The 18,124-nt window shown below is 55.8% G+C and overlaps 4 protein-coding genes across 9 annotated transcripts in view; 3 read left to right on the plus strand and 1 right to left on the minus strand.

The window, feature by feature from the left end:
• Positions 1-1,953, plus strand: part of CACNA2D2 (calcium voltage-gated channel auxiliary subunit alpha2delta 2) — a 138,390-nt gene extending 136,437 nt beyond the window's left edge. For 3 of the 4 annotated variants that reach the window (XM_060161761.1, XM_060161758.1, XM_060161759.1), the window contains 3 exons: positions 152-261; positions 349-431; positions 551-1,953. In XM_060161761.1, the coding sequence (XP_060017744.1) occupies positions 152-261; positions 349-431; positions 551-691 (334 nt within the window). In that variant the 3' untranslated portion in view covers positions 692-1,953. Of the gene's footprint in view, positions 1-151; positions 262-341; positions 432-550 lie in introns of all 4 variants that reach the window. The other variant, XM_060161760.1, reaches the window with a different exon arrangement.
• Positions 1,954-4,878: 2,925 nt separating this feature from the next.
• On the plus strand, positions 4,879-9,992 carry TMEM115 (transmembrane protein 115). The gene is made up of 2 exons (XM_060164024.1): positions 4,879-6,185; positions 9,203-9,992. Exons 1-2 carry the CDS (start codon positions 5,335-5,337, stop codon positions 9,405-9,407), a joined length of 1,056 nt encoding a protein of 351 aa, XP_060020007.1. The 5' UTR covers positions 4,879-5,334; the 3' UTR covers positions 9,408-9,992.
• Positions 9,993-10,810: 818 nt separating this feature from the next.
• Positions 10,811-13,673, minus strand: LOC132526982 (transmembrane reductase CYB561D2). 2 transcript variants are annotated; one of them, XM_060161765.1, is made up of 4 exons: positions 13,436-13,673; positions 12,851-12,999; positions 12,340-12,377; positions 10,811-11,645 (listed from the first exon to the last, which is right to left on the minus strand). In XM_060161765.1, the coding sequence occupies exons 2-4, from the start codon at positions 12,975-12,977 to the stop codon at positions 11,142-11,144; spliced, it is 669 nt and encodes a 222-aa protein (XP_060017748.1). In that variant the 5' UTR covers positions 12,978-12,999; positions 13,436-13,673; the 3' UTR covers positions 10,811-11,141. The 2 variants fall into 2 exon arrangements, with proteins under 2 accessions (XP_060017748.1, XP_060017747.1); XM_060161764.1 differs by having other exon boundaries at positions 13,423-13,672.
• Positions 13,523-16,953, plus strand: NPRL2 (NPR2 like, GATOR1 complex subunit). 2 transcript variants are annotated; one of them, XM_060161762.1, is made up of 11 exons: positions 13,549-13,812; positions 14,342-14,433; positions 14,535-14,703; positions 14,872-14,980; positions 15,354-15,490; positions 15,582-15,679; positions 15,799-15,835; positions 15,954-16,047; positions 16,123-16,240; positions 16,506-16,648; positions 16,735-16,953. In XM_060161762.1, the coding sequence occupies exons 1-11, from the start codon at positions 13,735-13,737 to the stop codon at positions 16,800-16,802; spliced, it is 1,143 nt and encodes a 380-aa protein (XP_060017745.1). In that variant the 5' UTR covers positions 13,549-13,734; the 3' UTR covers positions 16,803-16,953. The 2 variants fall into 2 exon arrangements, with proteins under 2 accessions (XP_060017746.1, XP_060017745.1); XM_060161763.1 differs by lacking the exon at positions 14,872-14,980 and having other exon boundaries at positions 13,523-13,812; positions 15,320-15,490.
• The last annotated feature ends 1,171 nt before the right edge of the window (positions 16,954-18,124 follow it).

The following is an 18,124-nucleotide window of genomic DNA, read 5'->3' on the forward strand; positions in this document are numbered from 1 at the left end:
GAGGGGAGGGGAGGGGAGGGGAGGGGAGGGGAGGGGAGGGGAGGGGAGGGGAGGGGAGGGGAGGGGAGGGGAGGGGAGGGGAGGGGAGGGGAGGGGAGGGGCGGCGGGGTGGGGCGAACCTCAGCGCCCCGCCTTTCTGTGCTGCCTCCAGGCTCTTCCACGCACAGAGACTCACCCACACCAACCTTCTCTTCGTGGTGGCAGAGAAGCCGCTGTGCAGCCAGTGTGAGGCTGGCCGGCTGCTGCAGAAGGAGACACACTGTATCCTTCCCGCGCTGCTCCCCGGCCCCTCCCGCCCAGCGCGTTCCCTCCGTGCCGCCGCCCCCTTGACTCCCCACCCATGCCCAGCGGACGGCCCGGAGCAGTGTGAACTGGTGCAGAGACCGCGATACCGGAGAGGCCCACACATCTGCTTCGACTACAACGCCACGGTGAGGAGGGGGGCGGCGGCCTTGACCTGCAGCTCCCCTGCCCCAGGGCTAGTGCGGCCCTGCGCACCCGCTGCCCGCCCAGCCCGGGCAGACCGGCTGCTCCTTGTCTCTTTCCACAGGAAGATACCTCAGACTGCGGCCGCGGGGCCTCTTTCCCACCGTCGTTGGGCGTCTTGGTGTCCCTGCAGCTGCTACTCCTCCTGAGCCTGCCTCCCCGGCCGCAGCCTCAAGTCCACGCCCACCCTTCTCGCCGCCTCTGAGTGCCCCTCCCCCCACCAGGCCTCCCCACCGCTCCCCTGCTCCCTCGCCCCACACTTCCCACCTTAGAGCCTCGCCCCCCTCCCTCACTGAAGGACCTGAGTGCGTCTGGCCCCGAGAATCTGCGTCTTGGGGGGAGGGGGGGTCCCGAAGGAAGGCGCCGCAGGTCTTTGGCCCCCAAGCCACGTCTGGCTGCTGAACTGTCAGAGTGTCCCCAGACCCCTCATTCCCACTGGACTCACCCACCCCGGAGGGCTGGGCCAGGGAGGCCACAGTACTGGTGCCAAACCAGGCCTCCACAGCCCGCCCTGCCCCGAGGCTCCCTTTGTGTGGAAGACCGAGGTCTTGCCCCAGTTGGACTCCTCTAACCTGGCCCTTCTGCTACACCCAGGACTAAATCTGGGAATAATGGAGGAAATTGAGATGGGCAGTTTGAGGCCTGTGCATCCCAGCTTAAGTCCTGGCAGGAGAGAGGTCCTGGGGCAGCCCCCAATGAGCTCCTGCCTCTCTCAGGCCTACAGCCACCTGTCCCTCCCCAAGCCCAGCAGGTGGCAGGACAGTGACAGTGACACCGGCTAAAACTCAACCCCATACACACCTGGAGCCCTGAGGGCAGAAACTGGACTCCGACATACCCAGGAGGGCACACACACAAACACAGACGTGCACAGACACACACACCCTGGAGTGGGGTGAGGGTGGGGGCTCACAAAGCCTTATACGGGGTGAGGGGTTGGTGGGAGGTTGGCATGTGCACACTCCATCTCCTGCTCACCGTCCGCCTCTTACGTGACCTGTAACCCAGCTGGTCCCCCATCTCTAAAGCTGAATGTCAAACAGTGCCAAATGCTGGGGCAAAGGGTGAAGACCCCTCTGTCCTGACCTAGCCGCCAGTGTCCCCTTATTGCCCCTGACCCTGCCAGGTGCTCATTGTAACCATTTCTCACTAGTGTCAGGCCCCCAGTGGGACCACATGCCACTGCCTGCACCCCTCAGCAGAGGAACTCTCACCAGGCATCACCCTTTGCCTTAGCGGGGGTGACTTGATTACTCCTAGCTGGGTCATCCCACCCCCAATCTGCCCCTTATACACTCAGGCCTGTCTCTTTCCCACTCACACACTCCCTGGCCAAACTGCTCCTCCCTGCTGAACACACACTTGCACATACATATACACACTCTGTGCACATACACAGGCTGGGCCTGGGAACATCTCTTCACACCATTCATTCTGGTCATTTCTTGCAAAGGCATCCCAGCCTGGGGGCCATTGGGGGACTGAGGGCAGGGGGATATGGCCATAGGGCTCAGATGGACTGGGAGGAGGGGGGAGGGTGATACATTAATTAATGGCTCCGTTAATTAATGTCACGTTGCTTGTCGCTTTCTCAGTGTGTGTGTATGGCCCATGCCCACTGCTGGTGCCAGGGTGGGCACCCATGCTGTACACCCAGCCTAGATGCCAGCCATGTCTTGCAGGGGCGTGTGTGTAACTGTAGTGTAGTCAGGTGCTCAATGGAGAATATAAAAATAAAGAAAGAAACATATACAGATAAATTAATATATATTTTAAGTTTAAAAAACAGAAAAGCAGACAAAGCAATCCCCATCAGGTAGTTGTCAAACCCCCAGCTGGGTCTGATCCTTCTCATCACCCACCCGACCTGGCTGTCCCCTAACCTCGGGCTCGGGGGATCTGTGGGGGACTGGGGGGCCATTTCCTTTTATCTGCCCTTTTTTTTTGGTTGTTCTATTTTGTACAGACAAGTCAGAAAAACAACAGCGACAAAAAAGTCAAGAAACTTTGTAAAATATTGTGTGTGTGATTCCTTGTAAAATATTTTCAAATGGTTTATTACAAAAGATCAGTTATTAAATAATGTTCATATTTTCACTTCAAATGGTTCCCATACACTGTCTCTGCCCTGGAGTGAGGACTGGGTGGCTTGAAGACAGGTGGCCATGACCTCAGAGCCCCACTTACCACTTAATTGGGAGTGAAGGCCATAGCAATCCAGGTCTCTGGTGGGTGGAGGGCATGACGCTTCCCAGGCCTCCTAAGTGCTAGATCCTTGACATCCTTTGTCTTGTATAATCTTATCAAAAGCCTCCAGGAAAAACTGTCTTTAAAAAAAAAAAGTCTCCCAGAGGCTCAAGGCCAAGACTGTGGAGGAAAGAAGATGGAGGTGAGATGCAGGCTTCTAGCCAATAGGATCAGACTACCAGGGCATACGCAGGTCCTCCAGGTGGAGCAAAGAGTGACTACCTGGCCCAAGTCCATGACTTTGTGCTTGAGGGCCAGTGCTGCTGTCCAGAGGAGGCCAAGGTCTGGCCCACCCACAAGCATGATGGCTGCTCCTTCCCAGCCCAGAGGAGGCCTGGTGCTGTCAGTGGCCACTGCTGCTCACGCTGGAACACAGCTCTGAGTCCATTTCAGCAAATCTCGGGCCTCCCTCTGGCAAGCCCTACACCCTTGTTCATTTTAATCCCAACTCTCTTAATAGTCAATCCTATTCTGTGTGACCTTCGAGTTTCTTTTCAACGGGAAAGACTTATAACCACCAGTGCAGAGATTTCCCAGTACTACTGACACTTGCTCTCTTACAGTACACACTCCACACTATGCACTCACCCTGTGCTGAGTACTTACCACACATTAGAGTTGGATATTAGTTTATCTCCATACCGCAGATCAGCAAATTGAGACTTAGGAGAAATCCTTTCTCCCAGATGCAAGAAACCAGCAAAGGTTTTGGAAATGAGGTGGCCTGTGGCTTGGGGACCTTGGATGCTAAATAAATAAAAGAGGGCATTCCAGGTCTTAGTGAAGACACCTTTCCTCACCCTCTGCAAGGGTTGGCCACAGAGCAAAGCCTAACTAGCAACCCCTGAGGCAGCTCCCATGCTCCGCAACAGCCCCAGAGGTCCTGGGGTAGACCTGCCATGTAAAATACAGAACATCCAATCAAATTTGGAATTTCAGATAATCAATGAATATTCTTCAGTATGTTCCCAACATTGCATGGGACATAACTATGCTAAAAATTGAAGACATGCTTATACTGAAAAAATTATTCATTGTTTAACTGAAATGCTAATTGAGCGCCCTGTATTTTGATTTGCTATATCTGGCAACCCTACCCTGGGGTGGCATGCAGCAGGAACCCAGAGCCCAAAGGTAAAGGAAAGCAACACCTTTTGTGATCTGGAAGGCTGCGCACACGTCGGCAGTTGTACTGAGATCAGTGGCGGAAAGGAAGGGATTCTGCACTTTATAAATGTACTTTGTCATATATTTATTTTAATTATATGCATATTAAAAAAAACTCAATATACAAAAAACAAAAATCAGTTTTGCACAGGACACAACCTACCTGAAGCCACCCTTGCAGTGAGGTGGAGACCCAAGGCCAGCCTGACCCAAGTTTGTGGAGAGACCTCTCTTCATCAGGATCAGCGATCGACTGTGGTGAGGAAGAGAGTCACTAAGAGAAGTCCAGTCTCACCCCTTTGGGGGCTGGAGATCCGAGTTCCGGTATGGGCTCCACCTCATTTGTAACAAGGGCAGCCTGGGCAACACACTCACTGAGCACCCAGGGTGGACTGGCATTGTACACGCCAGTCCCCTTGGATCCTCACGGTAGGTCCTGTCATCATCCCCATTTTACTGTCCATGAAACTGGGTTTCAACAAAGTTCGGGAATTTGGCCATTGTCACACAGCCGCCAAAACGCAGAGCAAGAATTCCAACCTGGGTCAGGCACACACCAGACCGCGGAAGTTCCAGGAGTTCGCGCCCCCTGGACCATCCAACATTCCTACCTGCACACCTGCCCACTAGGACACACCCACTCAGATAAACAGGCACACACTGAGCCAATCCTTCCGGGACATTCAGCACGCGCGTGGCCTGCAGCTGTGCTGCCGCTGGTACCCGCTGCTCTCCAGAGGTTAGCGATGCCCGTTCACCCTCCCCCACCTCTGGAGAACCGACGGAAACGGTCCTGAGAACTACAACTCCCAAGCACACTCTCCTCTTCCGGCGCACAGCCTCCTGGGACTTGTTGTTCTACCCAGAACCCTGAGATCCGCTGGTCCCGGCTCCGGCCGAGGACTCCATGTCCCAGCATGCCGCGGAACCGTAAGGCCGACGTTCAGAGGGCGTCCTGCAGCCTCTCCGAGCGCGCAGGCGCAGCGCCGCTGTTTGTCGGCGCCTGAGAAGGGAGGAGGTACGGTCGAAGCCGAGGCCGAGGCGGAGCTGACCAGACTTGACTCCGACCCAGAACCAGCCTCCAGTCCCGCGTCGACCGTAGGGCCCCAGAGTGGATGGAGAAGATTGAGCCCTGAGATCACCGCCATTCCGGTCGGCGCGGTGGCCACACAGAGCAGGCAGTTAGGCGTGCCTAAGCTGCCCAGGGTCTTCCCTCAGATCCCCGGCGAGGGGCCTAGGCCCCGGCCCCGCGACCAGGCCCGGCTCTGCCCTTTGGGACCGGAGTCGACCCGACCGGAAGTGGACCTTTCACCGGGGCCATAGGCCAGTGACTAGGTCGGACCCGGGCCTCCCGTCGGGGCCGGACTGGGACGAGGCCCCGGGGAGGCCCCTAGCCCACTAAACCCTTTCCTAAGGCCGACGCCCGCCAGGAAGATGCAGCGCGCCCTACCGGGCGCCCGCCAACACTTGGGGGCCATCCTGTCCAGCGCCAGCGTGGTGGTGAAGGCTCTGTGCGCTGCGGTACTATTCCTCTACCTGCTGTCCTTCGCCGTGGACACGGGCTGCCTGGCGGTCACCCCAGGGTACCTCTTTCCACCCAACTTCTGGATCTGGACCCTGGCCACCCATGGGCTGATGGAACAGCATGTGTGGGATGTGGCCATCAGCCTGGCCACAGTGGTGGTGGCTGGACGTTTGCTGGAGCCCCTCTGGGGGGCCTTGGAGCTGCTCATCTTCTTCTCAGTGGTGAACGTGTCTGTGGGGCTACTGGGGGCCTTCGCCTACCTCCTCACCTACATGGCTTCCTTCAACTTGGTGTACCTTTTCACTGTCCGCATCCACGGCGCCCTGGGCTTCCTAGGTGGTGTCCTGGTGGCACTCAAGCAAACCATGGGGGACTGTGTGGTCCTGCGAGTGCCTCAGGTGCGTGTCAGTGTGGTGCCCATGCTGCTCTTGGGGCTGCTGCTGCTGCTGCGGCTGGCCACACTGCTCCAGAGCCCAGCGCTGGCCTCCTATGGCTTTGGACTGATCTCCAGTTGGGTGTATCTTCGCTTCTACCAGCGCCATAGCCGAGGCCGAGGCGACATGGCCGACCACTTTGCCTTTGCCACCTTCTTCCCTGAGATCCTGCAGCCTGTGGTGGGGCTGTTGGCGAACTTGGTGCATGGCCTCCTGGTGAAGGTAAAGATATGCCAGAAGACAGTGAAGCGCTATGATGTGGGTGCCCCATCCTCCATCACCATCAGCCTCCCAGGCACAGACCCTCAAGACGCAGAGCGGAGAAGGTACTGTGGAATCTTACAAAACCTTGTCGAGCTAGGATAGTATTATTAATCAAGTCACATTCCATCTGTTGAGGTGCTTGCTGTATGTAGGCTGGCAGCCTACAGTCAGATGTTGGGGCGGATTCAGAAAGAGAAAAGCCAGCTTGTGGCCTGGAGCTCAGCATTTAAGTGTCTGGGCTGCAGGAGGTGCTTTCCAAAATTAGGGAGTAAAAGTGGCCTTTCTCACCACTCAGGCCGCTTAAGTTTCAAGAAATGCCCTGCTTCCTTTTGAGCTGTGTGAGGGGCAAATGGAGAGCCAGGTACACGTAACCCTGGCCTTGTCTCAGAATCTCCAAATCCTAGACACTGGTCCTGTGGGAACCAGAAACAACCTGCTGGTCCTTCTTCCCCTGTGAGAGAGGGACAGAGAAGGAAACATGGGATCCTTAAGAGATGGTCTGGGCCACCCTAGTTTCCAAACGCTGGACTACACCCTCTTCCTGAGCCTTAATTCAGATGTTGTGCTTCTCTGCCCCTTATTTATTGAGAGGGAAGCCTGGGGTATAACTAGACTTAGACACACCCCCTCACCCCCACCACCCCCGCCTACTCTGGCAGGCATGTGTCACCAAACCCAGGGGACAGCCACATGACCCACCGAGGGAGCCTGCTGACCACACCAGGAAGTGGAGACAACCTTTTCATTATCTGTAAACCAAGCCATCTGCACCATCAGGAATCCCAACTGAATTATTCACTGAATGCACCTTGGCCAGGGCAGGACAGATCTTTTTTAATCCATCTCTTTCTGTCTCTCCCAGGTCTGTGGACTTACCAGAGTGGTCACAGCTCTGTTTCCAACATTATTCTTTTTTTTTTTTTTTAATTTTATTTATTATTTTTGGCTGCGTTGGGTCTTCATTGCTTTGCGCGGGCTTTCTGTAGCTGCGGCGAGCGGGGGCTACTCTTCATTGCAGTGCGCGGGCTTCTCTTGTTACAGAGCACAGGCTCTAGGCGCATGGGCTTCAGTAGTTGTGGCTCGTGGGCTCTAGAGCACAGGCTCAGTAGTTGTGGCGCACGGGCTTAGTTGCTCCACAGCATGTGGGATCCTCCCTGGCCAGGGATCGAACCCGTGTCCCCTGCATTGGCAGGCGGATTCGTAACCACTGTGCCACCAGAAGCCCCCTCAACATTATTTTTGAGTGTTTTTTTTGATGCAGTTACTTGAGTAGTGAAATTTAGAGCAGGCTCTGTTCATACTGTCTGCATTTGTCAAAGCCTTCTGTTTTTGCTCACCTGTGTAATGAGTTCTTAGCAGGCAGCTTTATGAATTCAGCTGGAGTTGTCCCTGTGCCTACTCTCCACTGGGGCTGTGGAGTGTGGGCCACACCCCTTTCTTGAAGGAGTTTCCAGCTGGGGAAGGCCACAGATTACTATGGTCCAAGATGGCAGGTGTTGAAAAGTACACACGGCATGCTGCAGAGCTTAATTGTGGGCTCTACAGTTTGTGTCTCTGTGGCTGATGAATCCTAAAGACCGAGGTCTCTATTAACCTTATCCAGTGGAGGCGATGCGGTCAGGAGGGCTGGGCCTGGTAGAAACTGAGCTGTCCTCAGAGCTTTCAGGTGATCCCAGGCCACAGTGGTGGCCCCTCCCCCAGTGGAGATCTGGGATTGTTAGGGTTGGCTGAACATTCGAAAAACCTCTACGCAGCCCCAATAAAATGGACAGGTGGAGGCAGATTGGGGTGGGGGGTGTCAGGAAGTGGGTTCTTGGCATAGTCTTGTGGTTGTTACCTTGCTTGGGGGTGGGGGTTACTCCACCAACCAGTTTGACATCTTGCTGCATGCCATTCCCTGACCCAAGAGCTAGTGATAGTGGGAGGCAGGGGTTCCTACCTTTGACCCTTGTGAGGGAGTGATTAGCATGCTACCATCTCTCTACCTTGGCAGGCTTTAAACAGAATTGACAAGGCAGTCTCCAGAATGGGAGCCTGGGTCGCAGCATCCTGTCTGTGCCAAGTTGCCATGGTGCCAGGCTGGAGGACAGGGTGGAAGTGTGCTGGGGCTTTCTGTGCCTATGTTGTTGTTGTCCCTCTCGTCATGTTCCCTGGCATGGTGGAGATTTTGGTTTTCTGCTGGAACATGGAAGGCTATACAGGTCCCCCATGCTGGTGGCACAGACTTGGAGGCATCAGGGGTCCACAGTGACCACTAGTAGAAGTGTTACCTGGCAGCATGGGCATCCCAACTCCTGGTGGGCAGGGTCCCAAGTGCACGTATATACTTTCTTCTAGCGAACTTTCCCACCTCCCCGCAGAGTGGGGTCTCCAGGGGTCTGCCCAGTGAAACCAGTAGGCTCTGGCCTGTGCCCTACCCACATGGATTGTTTCTCCTTCCTCTCCTTCTGCTAGGACGCTGTGTGTTCCTGCTCTAACACAGGTCCTGGTGGGTTTGGAGATTCTTCTCGGAAGGAGAATATTAGAGTCAGTTAGGAGGGGTGAGCTGACCCAGGTTGGCCCTGCTTCCCAGGCTGAGAGCCAAGGCAGGTGCTTGAGTTCCAAACTTCCCCACAGACCCTTGCCAGGAGGCTCAAAATACTCCTAACAAGGAGAGGGGGGAGAAGTAATGCCTTGAATGTGATGCCAGTGCCTAGCAGAAACTCACATGTCCAGGGACTTGCCCTTCCACCTGTCTGCCCAGGGACACCAGCTTTGCCCAACCTTAGGCACCATCCTCAGAACCATTCCTGGGGCTGGCCTGTGGGCAGGCTGGCAAGCACCCAGCTGGCCTTCTCAGCCTGGAGGTGCCCCAGCTATGGAAGGAAGGCCCTACAGCCTTTGGGTCCTCATTCTGATGGCAGAGTGTGCCCTAATTCAATCCCTGTGGAGCCCTGGGCCCTGTATGGGGAAGGAGAACCCATAGGGTTCTGAGAGAGGAGTGTGAGCAGTACGGCATGTCAGTTTCCTGGGGGAGAGAGTGCAGGGCATGAGCCAAGTTCAGATCCTGAGTGACCTGTCATCTTTCCCCTGGCCCCAGGCAACTGGCTCTGAAGGCCCTCAACGAGCGGTTGAAGCGAGTGGAGGACCAGTCCGTCTGGCCCAGCATGGAAGACGATGAAGAGGAGGCTGGGGCCAAGGTGGATAGCCCCCTGCCGTCAGACAAGGCCCCCACGCTCCCAGGGAAGGGGCCTGTCCCAGAATCCAGCCTGATAACCTTTGAGGCAGCTCCCCCAAAGCTGTAACTCTAGACCACCTTGAGTGTAGCACCTCTTCTCCCAAGCCCCCCTTGACACACTCTCAGCTACTCCAGGGCACTGACTGCTCTGAGGAGAGGGAAGAAGGCCTGCTGGGGGTTGCCACAGACTTCTGCTATTTCTCGCCAACACTACCCAGGATTCTTGCTACCTGGTTCCAACTCCAGACAACCACTATGCCAGGCATGGGGCCTCTGAAGCACAGCCAGCCCAGGCCATCTGAGGTAAGACTGTACCTCAGCAAGGAGCCTCAAGCAAGTGGCTGCAGGGGCACTGGTGCCATGGCTCCTAAGCCAACCCTCACACCTGATACTGGTTGCCGAGAGCCCTGAGCCAAGGCAAGGATTTGCCAAAAACATTCTGGGGGTCCAGCCAGTGCAGGAGCCAGTGCAGGGCTGTACATCCCTGCCCGCCCACAAAGAGACTACATTCATGTCAAGATTTCTGATTCCCTCTGCTGTGGCCATAGCTGCTTCTGGGCCAGAACAGTCACAGCTCCCAGGTATTTTCTACAGGACCACTTGAGTGGGCAGCCAAGCCCAGCCTCGCAGTATCAATAAAGCAGTTCTTTGAGGTATGGCTCCTGGGCTCTGTTAGACCACCTTGTGCAGCCCCCTCATCATGCTCAACTGCAGAGTTAGACAGGGACTTAACTCTAGGTTCAAGGGCTTGGTCACCAAAGCTACTCCAGCTGGATAAAAAGCCCATTGCCCTCATCCCCTTCCCCCCGTCACACTCCCCCTTGCCTCACCACCACATGCCCACTGTCAAGCAGTCTTCCCAGAGCTGTCACCTCAGGCTCTTACTTACTTTCTGCCTCCCTGCACTACCTGGTGAAGGAGGCCCTGCCTGGAGGACCTGATAATTAAGCGCCTCTCTATCATAAGGAGTTGTTCTTATCCATGACTCACCTCCAAGACAGAGTGCTCAGGGCCTGACATCTAGGGAGGCAGCCCATCCCCAGTTCCCATCCTGTCATTGCCCAGATTTGACCACCACAGTCTAGAAACTCCAACATATGAGCAGCTGGGAGACTGAAATACACACAGCCGCACCATTCACAGCTACAGCCCTCGGGCCTGCTAGGGCCCTGAGTGGCATGGGGTGCTTAGCCAGATCCGGGGGGCTAGTGTGCCAAGAGAGCTTTAGCCCCTCAGTGAGCAGCCAGGGACGGGTCCCCATCTTGCCCAGCTGCCCATTTTTTCATGCTGATGGCATTAGCAAGAACTATCCCCAGCTTTGGACTGTTCCTCCCATCCAGTCTTTTCAGTCTTAATATATATATATATATTTGGCCGCGCCTCACGGCACGTGGGATCAAACCCACGCCCCCTGCATTGGAAGTGCGGAGTCTTAACCACCAGACCACCGGGAAAGTCCCTTCAGTCTCTTTTAAAATTTTATTTTACTTTTTTCTCTTATCTCATTTCTGGACATACCAGCACAAGTTGAGTTGCTGTGGGCAGGGGGCAGTCTTGAAACCCAACTTCATCCAGACACATGATCCATAAACTCCTCTGGGATGGCAGAAAAAGAAGGAAAGGAGAGGTACTCCAGCATGAGGAGCAAGTAATAGTGTCACACAAAGGACTCCGGCTACCCGTGACCGCACCAGGGCCTGAGGTGTCCCGTGACCGAGTCAACTGAGAGAGTCCAGGAGGTCTCAGCCCCGGCTACCACACTGAGGGGCAAATCCAGGCTTCCCCTAGTTCTGGGAAAAGCTCATGGCTGGATCCTCTTGCGGTACAGGTAGGCGTTGCTCACCTGGTTCATAATGACCAAGCTGGTAACGACAGGGCATAGCACAGCCAGGTACCAGACCCCACCAGTGACTGTGGCAGTGAACCAGAGTGAGCACATGCCCAACAAGAGGCTGGCACTACCCAGAAGGTAGCCCACCAACCCAGAAGTGGCATGGTACAGCTTGAGCTTGGCCAGGGGCCATCGAGGCAGCAATTTGGGGTAGAGCAGCCCCACCCCACCTGAGCACTGCAGCCCTGCCCACAGCACAGCTAGCAGCCCTGTCCGCCCATGCCACGTGGCCAGGTGGGCTTTGCCAAGCTGTTCCTTGTGAAGGATGACAAGGCCCAGGCCCAGCAGTGCACACAGCAGGGCTAGCAGCTGCAGAACCCAGTGGCAGCGTGCTCGGCCCTTCCGCGAGAGGGAGCGCAGCAGCGAACTCTCAGGAGAGAACACCAGCAGTGCCTCGGTCATCAGGAAAGAGAACTGGGGAGACAGGGATGGGACACTAAATGAGAGTGCTGCCCAGCAGAAGGGAAGAAAGCTTTAGATATAACCTAAGCTGCCAGCTAGTGTGGGCAGATTCCGCTTCATTCTCTCCCCACTAACGAGTATCTATTTGGTGGCACAAGAGTGGAGAATTCCATCTAGGACAGAACATCTGCTCTGAGTAACCAGCAGGAGGTACCTCTCCACACTGCTTCTAGCTGCTATTCTGAAATGTCATCTCTGCTGTGCTACCCAGCAAACACAAGGTTTGAGATGTGGCAGTTATAAATGATTCACAAGCTTTGTTTTTCTGACACAGGACTGGATACAATTTCTTGGCAAGAGTTGGCCACATGGGTGCACTGTTTCAGGAAAATTAGGTGCATCACTATAAATTAAGGTGAAAAGGGACACAGGTATACCCAAATGCATATTCTAAGCCTCCTGCCTGGAGGTGGACGAAGCCTCATTTTGTGCTTAGACAAACCCATTTGCCCTGCATCTCGAATACTCTAGTTCAAGCGTGGGATATAAACTATAGGCAAGAGTTGGAGCATACAGTGCATCTAACCCCACATCCCATTACTCCAAACAGATATTAAGTGTTCATTAACATTTAGAGGGCGCTAAGACCACCACCCATAGCTATGCTCCCTCCCATCCCTAAGAGCTGGACAGGCCCACTACTTACAGCCAGAGACATAAGCACAGGGTGCCAGGAGAAGAGACCTGGAATGAGAAGAGGAAGCCTCGTGAAGCTGAAGCAAGAAGAACCCAGCCACGCCAATCCCCACGGGCTGAGGAGTATGAGTAGCTCATCGCCCAAGGAGGTGCTGCCAAAATGCAAGCCCCTTCTTGCTGCAACAAACTGACCCCATACCTATCATCTCTTCCTGGACCCTCCCTGGATCAGAAGCCATGCTTTGCCACTCCTCTGGCAGTCCTCCCTCCTTCCCCCTGCACTTTGCAAGAGGCAGCTAAGTGGAGCACCAAGACAAGAGAAGCCAGGTACTCTATGGGACCTGGCCAAGCTGGCAGAGCCCCAACTCTCATCTATTCCACCCCACTTATTCCTCCAGCATAGAATGTCCCTCAGCCAACCAGGCCTTTCCCAGGAGTCAGATCCAAGGCTTACTATTGCCCCTGCTCCCCAGGAAAAGTGACACTTTCCTTCCCAAAAGTCAATTATGAATTCTACTTACTGGAGCCAGGCCTGGCAAGTACAGCCACAAAGATGGTGAAGCCCAGTGCCACAATGTGGGCAGCAGCCCCAGATGCAGTGCGCAGAGCTCGGTATATGTGCGACTCGGTCTCCACAGAAAGGGCCATGGTCAACCAGGCCGGCTGTAGCCTGAAAGCATAGCAGAGTGAGCAAGGGTCTCTGGTGCCCGCTGTCCACTCCTTTCACTGGAGCAAGGGTTGCGGGGCAGGAATGCCACTCTCTTCCAAAAAGTTAAGGTAGGCAGGGACAGTACTAAGGCAGGCACCAGGAATAGTCGAGGACTGGTGGCCTGTCAGCGTGTACCCGCATCTGAATTGGCACTGATCACTGGCCCACCTTCCAGGTAAGATAGGCAAGGCCGTGTAATAGACTACAAATCCCAGCGTGCACCACGCCGTCGCCGGGCGGGAGCGCCTGCTGGAAGGGCGTGAAGCACTACGGGAATTGTAGTTCCCAGTTGCGTCGAAATTATGGCCTGAGTCCCTTTGCGCACAGCCTCCCCACTTGCCGCTGGCCTGCTTCCCCTACACGCTAGGGATTCGCCTGCCTCACCCGCAGCGCCGACCTGACGAGGTGGTTCCCTCCCGAGAAAGTGGGTTACTCGGGGCTCTGCCGCGCGCCCTGCCGCTCCGTCGCGGAGCCTCTTAACTTCCGGGTGCGACGCCTATCCATCCGGGACTTCCTGGGACAGTCCCCCGCAGCCACACGGCTGAGTCGCGCTGCACAGGCGCTGTTGAGCAGATGGCCTCACGGGTGTTCAGTGCGCAGGCGTGCTTGACCAGGCGGCCCAAACCTCCGGGCTGTTTCTGACAGGTGCTCCCAGGGACAGTGGCGCCAGCTACGGACCCCGGCCCCACTAGCGCCATGGGCAGTAGCTGCCGCATCGAATGCATATTCTTCAGCGAGTTCCACCCCACGCTGGGACCGAAGATCACCTATCAGGTGCCATCCGGGCTCGCGGGGCATGGGAGGCAAGGTAGAGGGACGCTCGGGGGAGTTCAGCCAGATGCCTGGAAGCGGTGGAACCCAGTGCCCCGTGCTGCACGCAGGCACGCCACCCCTTCATTCGCGGAAAATCGTGAACCAAGAGTATATTCAGACCCAGTCCCAGGCTCCCGGTGTGGCAAGGCAAACAAACATTCACATAGGCAGTGATTGTGGGAAATCGGGATGTGGGGGCCCAGGGGAGGTGCCAGGTTCTACGAGAGGTGTGAGTGGTGATCCACTAGTATCCCTGGATGCATCGGAATTTAGGTGAGGCAGGAGTGTGCCAGGTGGAGGGTACAGCGTATGCAAAAGCCAGGAGGTAGGTGAGAACATAATGTGTGTTTGGAAACACAAAAGAGTGGGCCTGGGTAGATGGGAGAGAGGAGAAACCCTGGAGAAGAGGGATTAGGTCTTGGGGCTCACCCTGTGTATTCCACCTAGTTATAAGGTCCACTAAGGGGATTCTTGGCACTCCCTTCCACAGGTCCCCGAGGACTTCATCTCCCGGGAGCTGTTTGACACCGTCCAGGTGTACATCATCACCAAGCCAGAGCTGCAGAATAAGCTCATCACTGTGTGAGGCCCTAGCTGGGGGGTTGGGAGGGTTCCCAGGAGGAGTGAAAAGACTTGGGGGTGAGAGGAGCCTGACTCTGTTCCCATCTGTTCCCCTCGTCCAGCACAGCCATGGAGAAGAAACTGATTGGCTGCCCCGTGTGCATCGAGCACAAGAAGTACAGCCGCAATGCCCTGCTCTTCAACCTAGGCTTCGTGTGTGATGCCCAGGCCAAGACTTGTGCCCTTGAGCCCATCGTCAAAAAGCTGGCTGGCTACCTGACCACACTGGAAGTATGCAACACGATGGGCTTGGGTGGATGGGCTTGGGTGGATGGGCAGGCAGAGTTAGGGAAGGTGTTCGCATGTCTCCAAAGCCCTCCAGACCCGGGAACCTTCCAGAGTAGGATGCCAGCCAAGGGTCCTGGGGTGTGCCCACCATGCTGTCCATGCTCCATCCAGCTAGAGAGCAGCTTCGTGTCCACGGAGGAGAGCAAACAGAAGTTGGTGCCCATCATGACCATCTTGCTGGAGGAGCTAAATGCCTCAGGCCGGTGCACTCTGCCCATCGGTATGGCCCAGCCTCTGTAAGGACAGCAGAGGGGTCAAGGAGGGATGGGAAAGTGTCAGGGGAAGGTGAGCCCAGTCAAGGACAAGACTCGTGAACAAATTGGTGGCCAGGAAATAGCCATGAGCTGAGCTGATGATGTCCAGGGCCCAGTGCGTAATGGGGCTGGAGAGGGGGAGGCCAGTAGAGCTCTCTAGCTCTGCTCCTTGGGCGTGTTCCTTCCCCTGTATGGACCTCAGTCTGTTGCTCCATAAAAGGGGAAGATGGCCCTACCCAGAGTCACCTGCCTGCCTCAAGGGTGGCTGGGAGGACTGGATGGTAATTGATGGCCTCTTGGAATAGATGGCACTGAGGATATGGGTGGGGTTCCCTGCAGATGAGTCTAACACCATCCACTTGAAGGTCATTGAGCAGCGGCCTGACCCTCCTGTGGCCCAGGAGTATGATGTGCCTGTCTTTACCAAAGACAAGGAGGATTTTTTCAACTCACAGTGGGACCTCACCACACAACAGGTATGCTAGCCCTCCCTGGCTATCATGACCTGCGGCTGGCCACAGCCCTGGCCTCATCCCACCCCTACTTACCCTGCTCTTCCCTGCCCAGATCCTGCCCTACATTGATGGTTTCCGCCACGTCCAGAAGATCTCAGCCGAGGCAGACGTGGAGCTCAACCTAGTGCGCATCGCCATCCAGAACCTGCTGTGAGTGGGGAACAGTGACACTCAGGACAGGGTCGCCAGTCAGGAAGAGCCCAGGGGCCCTGAGTGTGGGAGCTGGGAAGGCATGGCCCTCAGAAGCTGAGCACAGCTATCTCCCCCAGGTACTACGGCGTTGTGACACTGGTGTCCATCCTCCAGGTAGGTGTGTCTGGGGTCTGATTAAATGGAGAATGGATCATGTGGCTGAGCCCAATTGGGGCTGTGTCAGACTTCCAAGCCCCTCACTCAGGCCCCTGTGCCTCCTGCTACCCTCCAGTACTCCAATGTGTACTGCCCGACGCCCAAGGTCCAGGACCTAGTAGATGACAAGTCCCTGCAGGAGGCGTGTCTATCCTACGTGACCAAGCAAGGTATTAGCAGGCTCTGGGGGAGGCCATCTCAGGGAGGGCAGGGCCACCTGGAGAGCTGATCCCTGATGCCTACAGGGCACAAGAGGGCCAGTCTCCGGGATGTGTTCCAGCTGTACTGCAGCCTGAGCCCTGGCACTACTGTGAGAGATCTCATTGGCCGCCACCCCCAACAGCTGCAGCACGTTGATGAACGGTCAGAGGGGGATCCCCTGGGGCATGGAAGGTTTGCCTGAGGGCAGGTACACTCTCTGTGTCTCTCCCGAGCCCTGGGTCAGAGAGAAAGCAGGAGATTCCTGATGAGCAGAATCATGTGGCACTGCTACTCCAGGAAGGCTTCCTGGAGGTGATGGGTTTGAAGTCCAGTCTGGTCACTGAAACAAAACTGGAGGGGAGACTGGCCTGGCTAGAAGGAGGCCTGGCCAGAGCATCACCCCTTTCTTCCTCAACCCTCACCCCAGGAAGCTGATCCAGTTCGGGCTTATGAAGAACCTCATCCGGCGACTACAGAAGTATCCCGTGCGGGTGTCTCGGGAGGAGCGGAGCCACCCTGCCAGGCTTTACACAGGCTGCCACAGTTACGATGAGATCTGCTGCAAGACAGGTAGAGGCAGGCAGGACCACTGAGGTGGGGTCAAGGCAGGGTGGCCAGGCCAACGCTTCTGACCTCACCTCCACCACACCACCCAGGCATGAGCTACCAAGAGCTGGATGAACGGCTGGAAAATGACCCCAACATCATCATCTGCTGGAAGTGAGGCTGGTGGGGGCTGGACCAGGCACACAGCTATGGCTATTCTCTCCTCCTAAGCCCTGCCTGGTGCATGAGGACTAGACCTACAAACTAGTCCATTACTGTCTCAAAGTTAACCCTCATTTCTATAAATAAAGTCATCCATTTCAACCTGCCTTTATTGAATACTGCCTCTGAGTCAGCCACCAGAGAGAACTCGCAGTGAAAGAAATAGCCATGGTCCGACGCCCTGGAGCACCATCTGGTGGCCAGAACCAACAATGGGCATGTAAAAGTGCCTGCTAATTATAAACTGAAATAAATAGCCAGAAAGAATCAATGGGGAAGCTGAGATGAAAAGTGAGTTGGGATGGGAGCTGAGGCTGCTCTGCATCAGATTCTCAAGGAAGGCCTAGCTGAACTGACTTAAATTGAACTCTGAAGGAGGAAGAGTATTCCAGACAGAGGTAACAGGTGCAAAAGCCCTGAAGCAAAAGCCACTTTAGGATGTATGAGGAAGCCAAGGGAAGCCCGTGGGGCTGGAACATATTGTAGAAGACAAGGGGGAGAGGGGGAAGAAATGAAGTCCCGAGGTAGGAGAGGGGACAAGAGCCTGATTCTGCAGAGTTGCTGGTAAGCTGCTTTGGACATAGTATTTTGAGGGCCAGAGGCAGCCAGATTCACACTCATGTGAGGAAGTAACGTCTCATATACACCTTTAAAAGACTCCTGGTGGGAATTCCCTGGCAGTCCAATGGTTAGGACTTAGGGCTCTCACTGCCGAGGGCCGAGGTTCAATCCCTGGTCGGGGAGCTAATATCCTACATGCCACGTGGCGTGGCCAAAAAAAAAAAAAAGACTCCTGGCTACTCAGGAAGGTCAAGGGTGGAAATGGGTCCAGTAAAAAGACCACAGTAGTTACCTCATGAGAGGTGATGGCAGCCTGGCCTAGGATGGACAGAAGCTGTGAGCCCTGCGCAGTATTTCGGGTGTAGAGCCAACAAGGTGGAGCTGCGCGCGAGGAATACTGGAGCGAGGAGGCCACGGAGAGGAGCATCCGTGTGGGCGGAGAAGGAGCAGCTACAGGGAGAGCTGGTGGGGGGCGGGCCGACTTGACGTCCATCCGAGGAGGAAGCTAGAACGCAAGAGTCTGTAACTCAGGGAGACCCGTGAGCCGCAGCCAGTTGTGAGGGAGAAAGCTCCAGGAATCTAAGGAGGGTTGCTACCCGTAGCCTGGCAAGCAGGCAGACGCTGGCGTGACGGGACCCAGCGCGGGCCGCCAGCAGGGGCGGGACCCAGGCCGCAGTGCGCAGGCGTTGAGCTAACCGTTTCCATGGCGGCGAGGAC

The sequence above is a fragment of the Lagenorhynchus albirostris genome, chromosome 10 (assembly GCF_949774975.1).
Source record: "Lagenorhynchus albirostris chromosome 10, mLagAlb1.1, whole genome shotgun sequence".
NCBI classification, from domain to species: Eukaryota; Metazoa; Chordata; class Mammalia; order Artiodactyla; family Delphinidae; genus Lagenorhynchus; species Lagenorhynchus albirostris.

Excerpts from the sequence above, each read along its gene's own strand:
- TMEM115 (XM_060164024.1), top strand. The coding sequence starts at position 5,335 with ATGCAGCGCGCCCTACCGGGCGCCCGCCAACACTTGGGGGCCATCCTG. Across the intron at positions 6,186-9,202 it reads CAAGACGCAGAGCGGAGAAG|GCAACTGGCTCTGAAGGCCC; the intron begins GTACTGTGGAAT and ends CCCTGGCCCCAG.
- LOC132526982 (XM_060161765.1), bottom strand. The coding sequence starts at position 12,977 with ATGGCCCTTTCTGTGGAGACCGAGTCGCACATATACCGAGCTCTGCGC. Across the intron at positions 12,378-12,850 it reads ACTTGCCAGGCCTGGCTCCA|GTCTCTTCTCCTGGCACCCT; the intron begins GTAAGTAGAATT and ends TTCTCATTCCAG. Across the intron at positions 11,646-12,339 it reads CTGTGCTTATGTCTCTGGCT|TTCTCTTTCCTGATGACCGA; the intron begins GTAAGTAGTGGG and ends CTGTCTCCCCAG.
- NPRL2 (XM_060161762.1), top strand. The coding sequence starts at position 13,735 with ATGGGCAGTAGCTGCCGCATCGAATGCATATTCTTCAGCGAGTTCCAC. Across the intron at positions 16,048-16,122 it reads ATCCTACGTGACCAAGCAAG|GGCACAAGAGGGCCAGTCTC; the intron begins GTATTAGCAGGC and ends TGATGCCTACAG. Across the intron at positions 16,649-16,734 it reads TGAGATCTGCTGCAAGACAG|GCATGAGCTACCAAGAGCTG; the intron begins GTAGAGGCAGGC and ends CACACCACCCAG.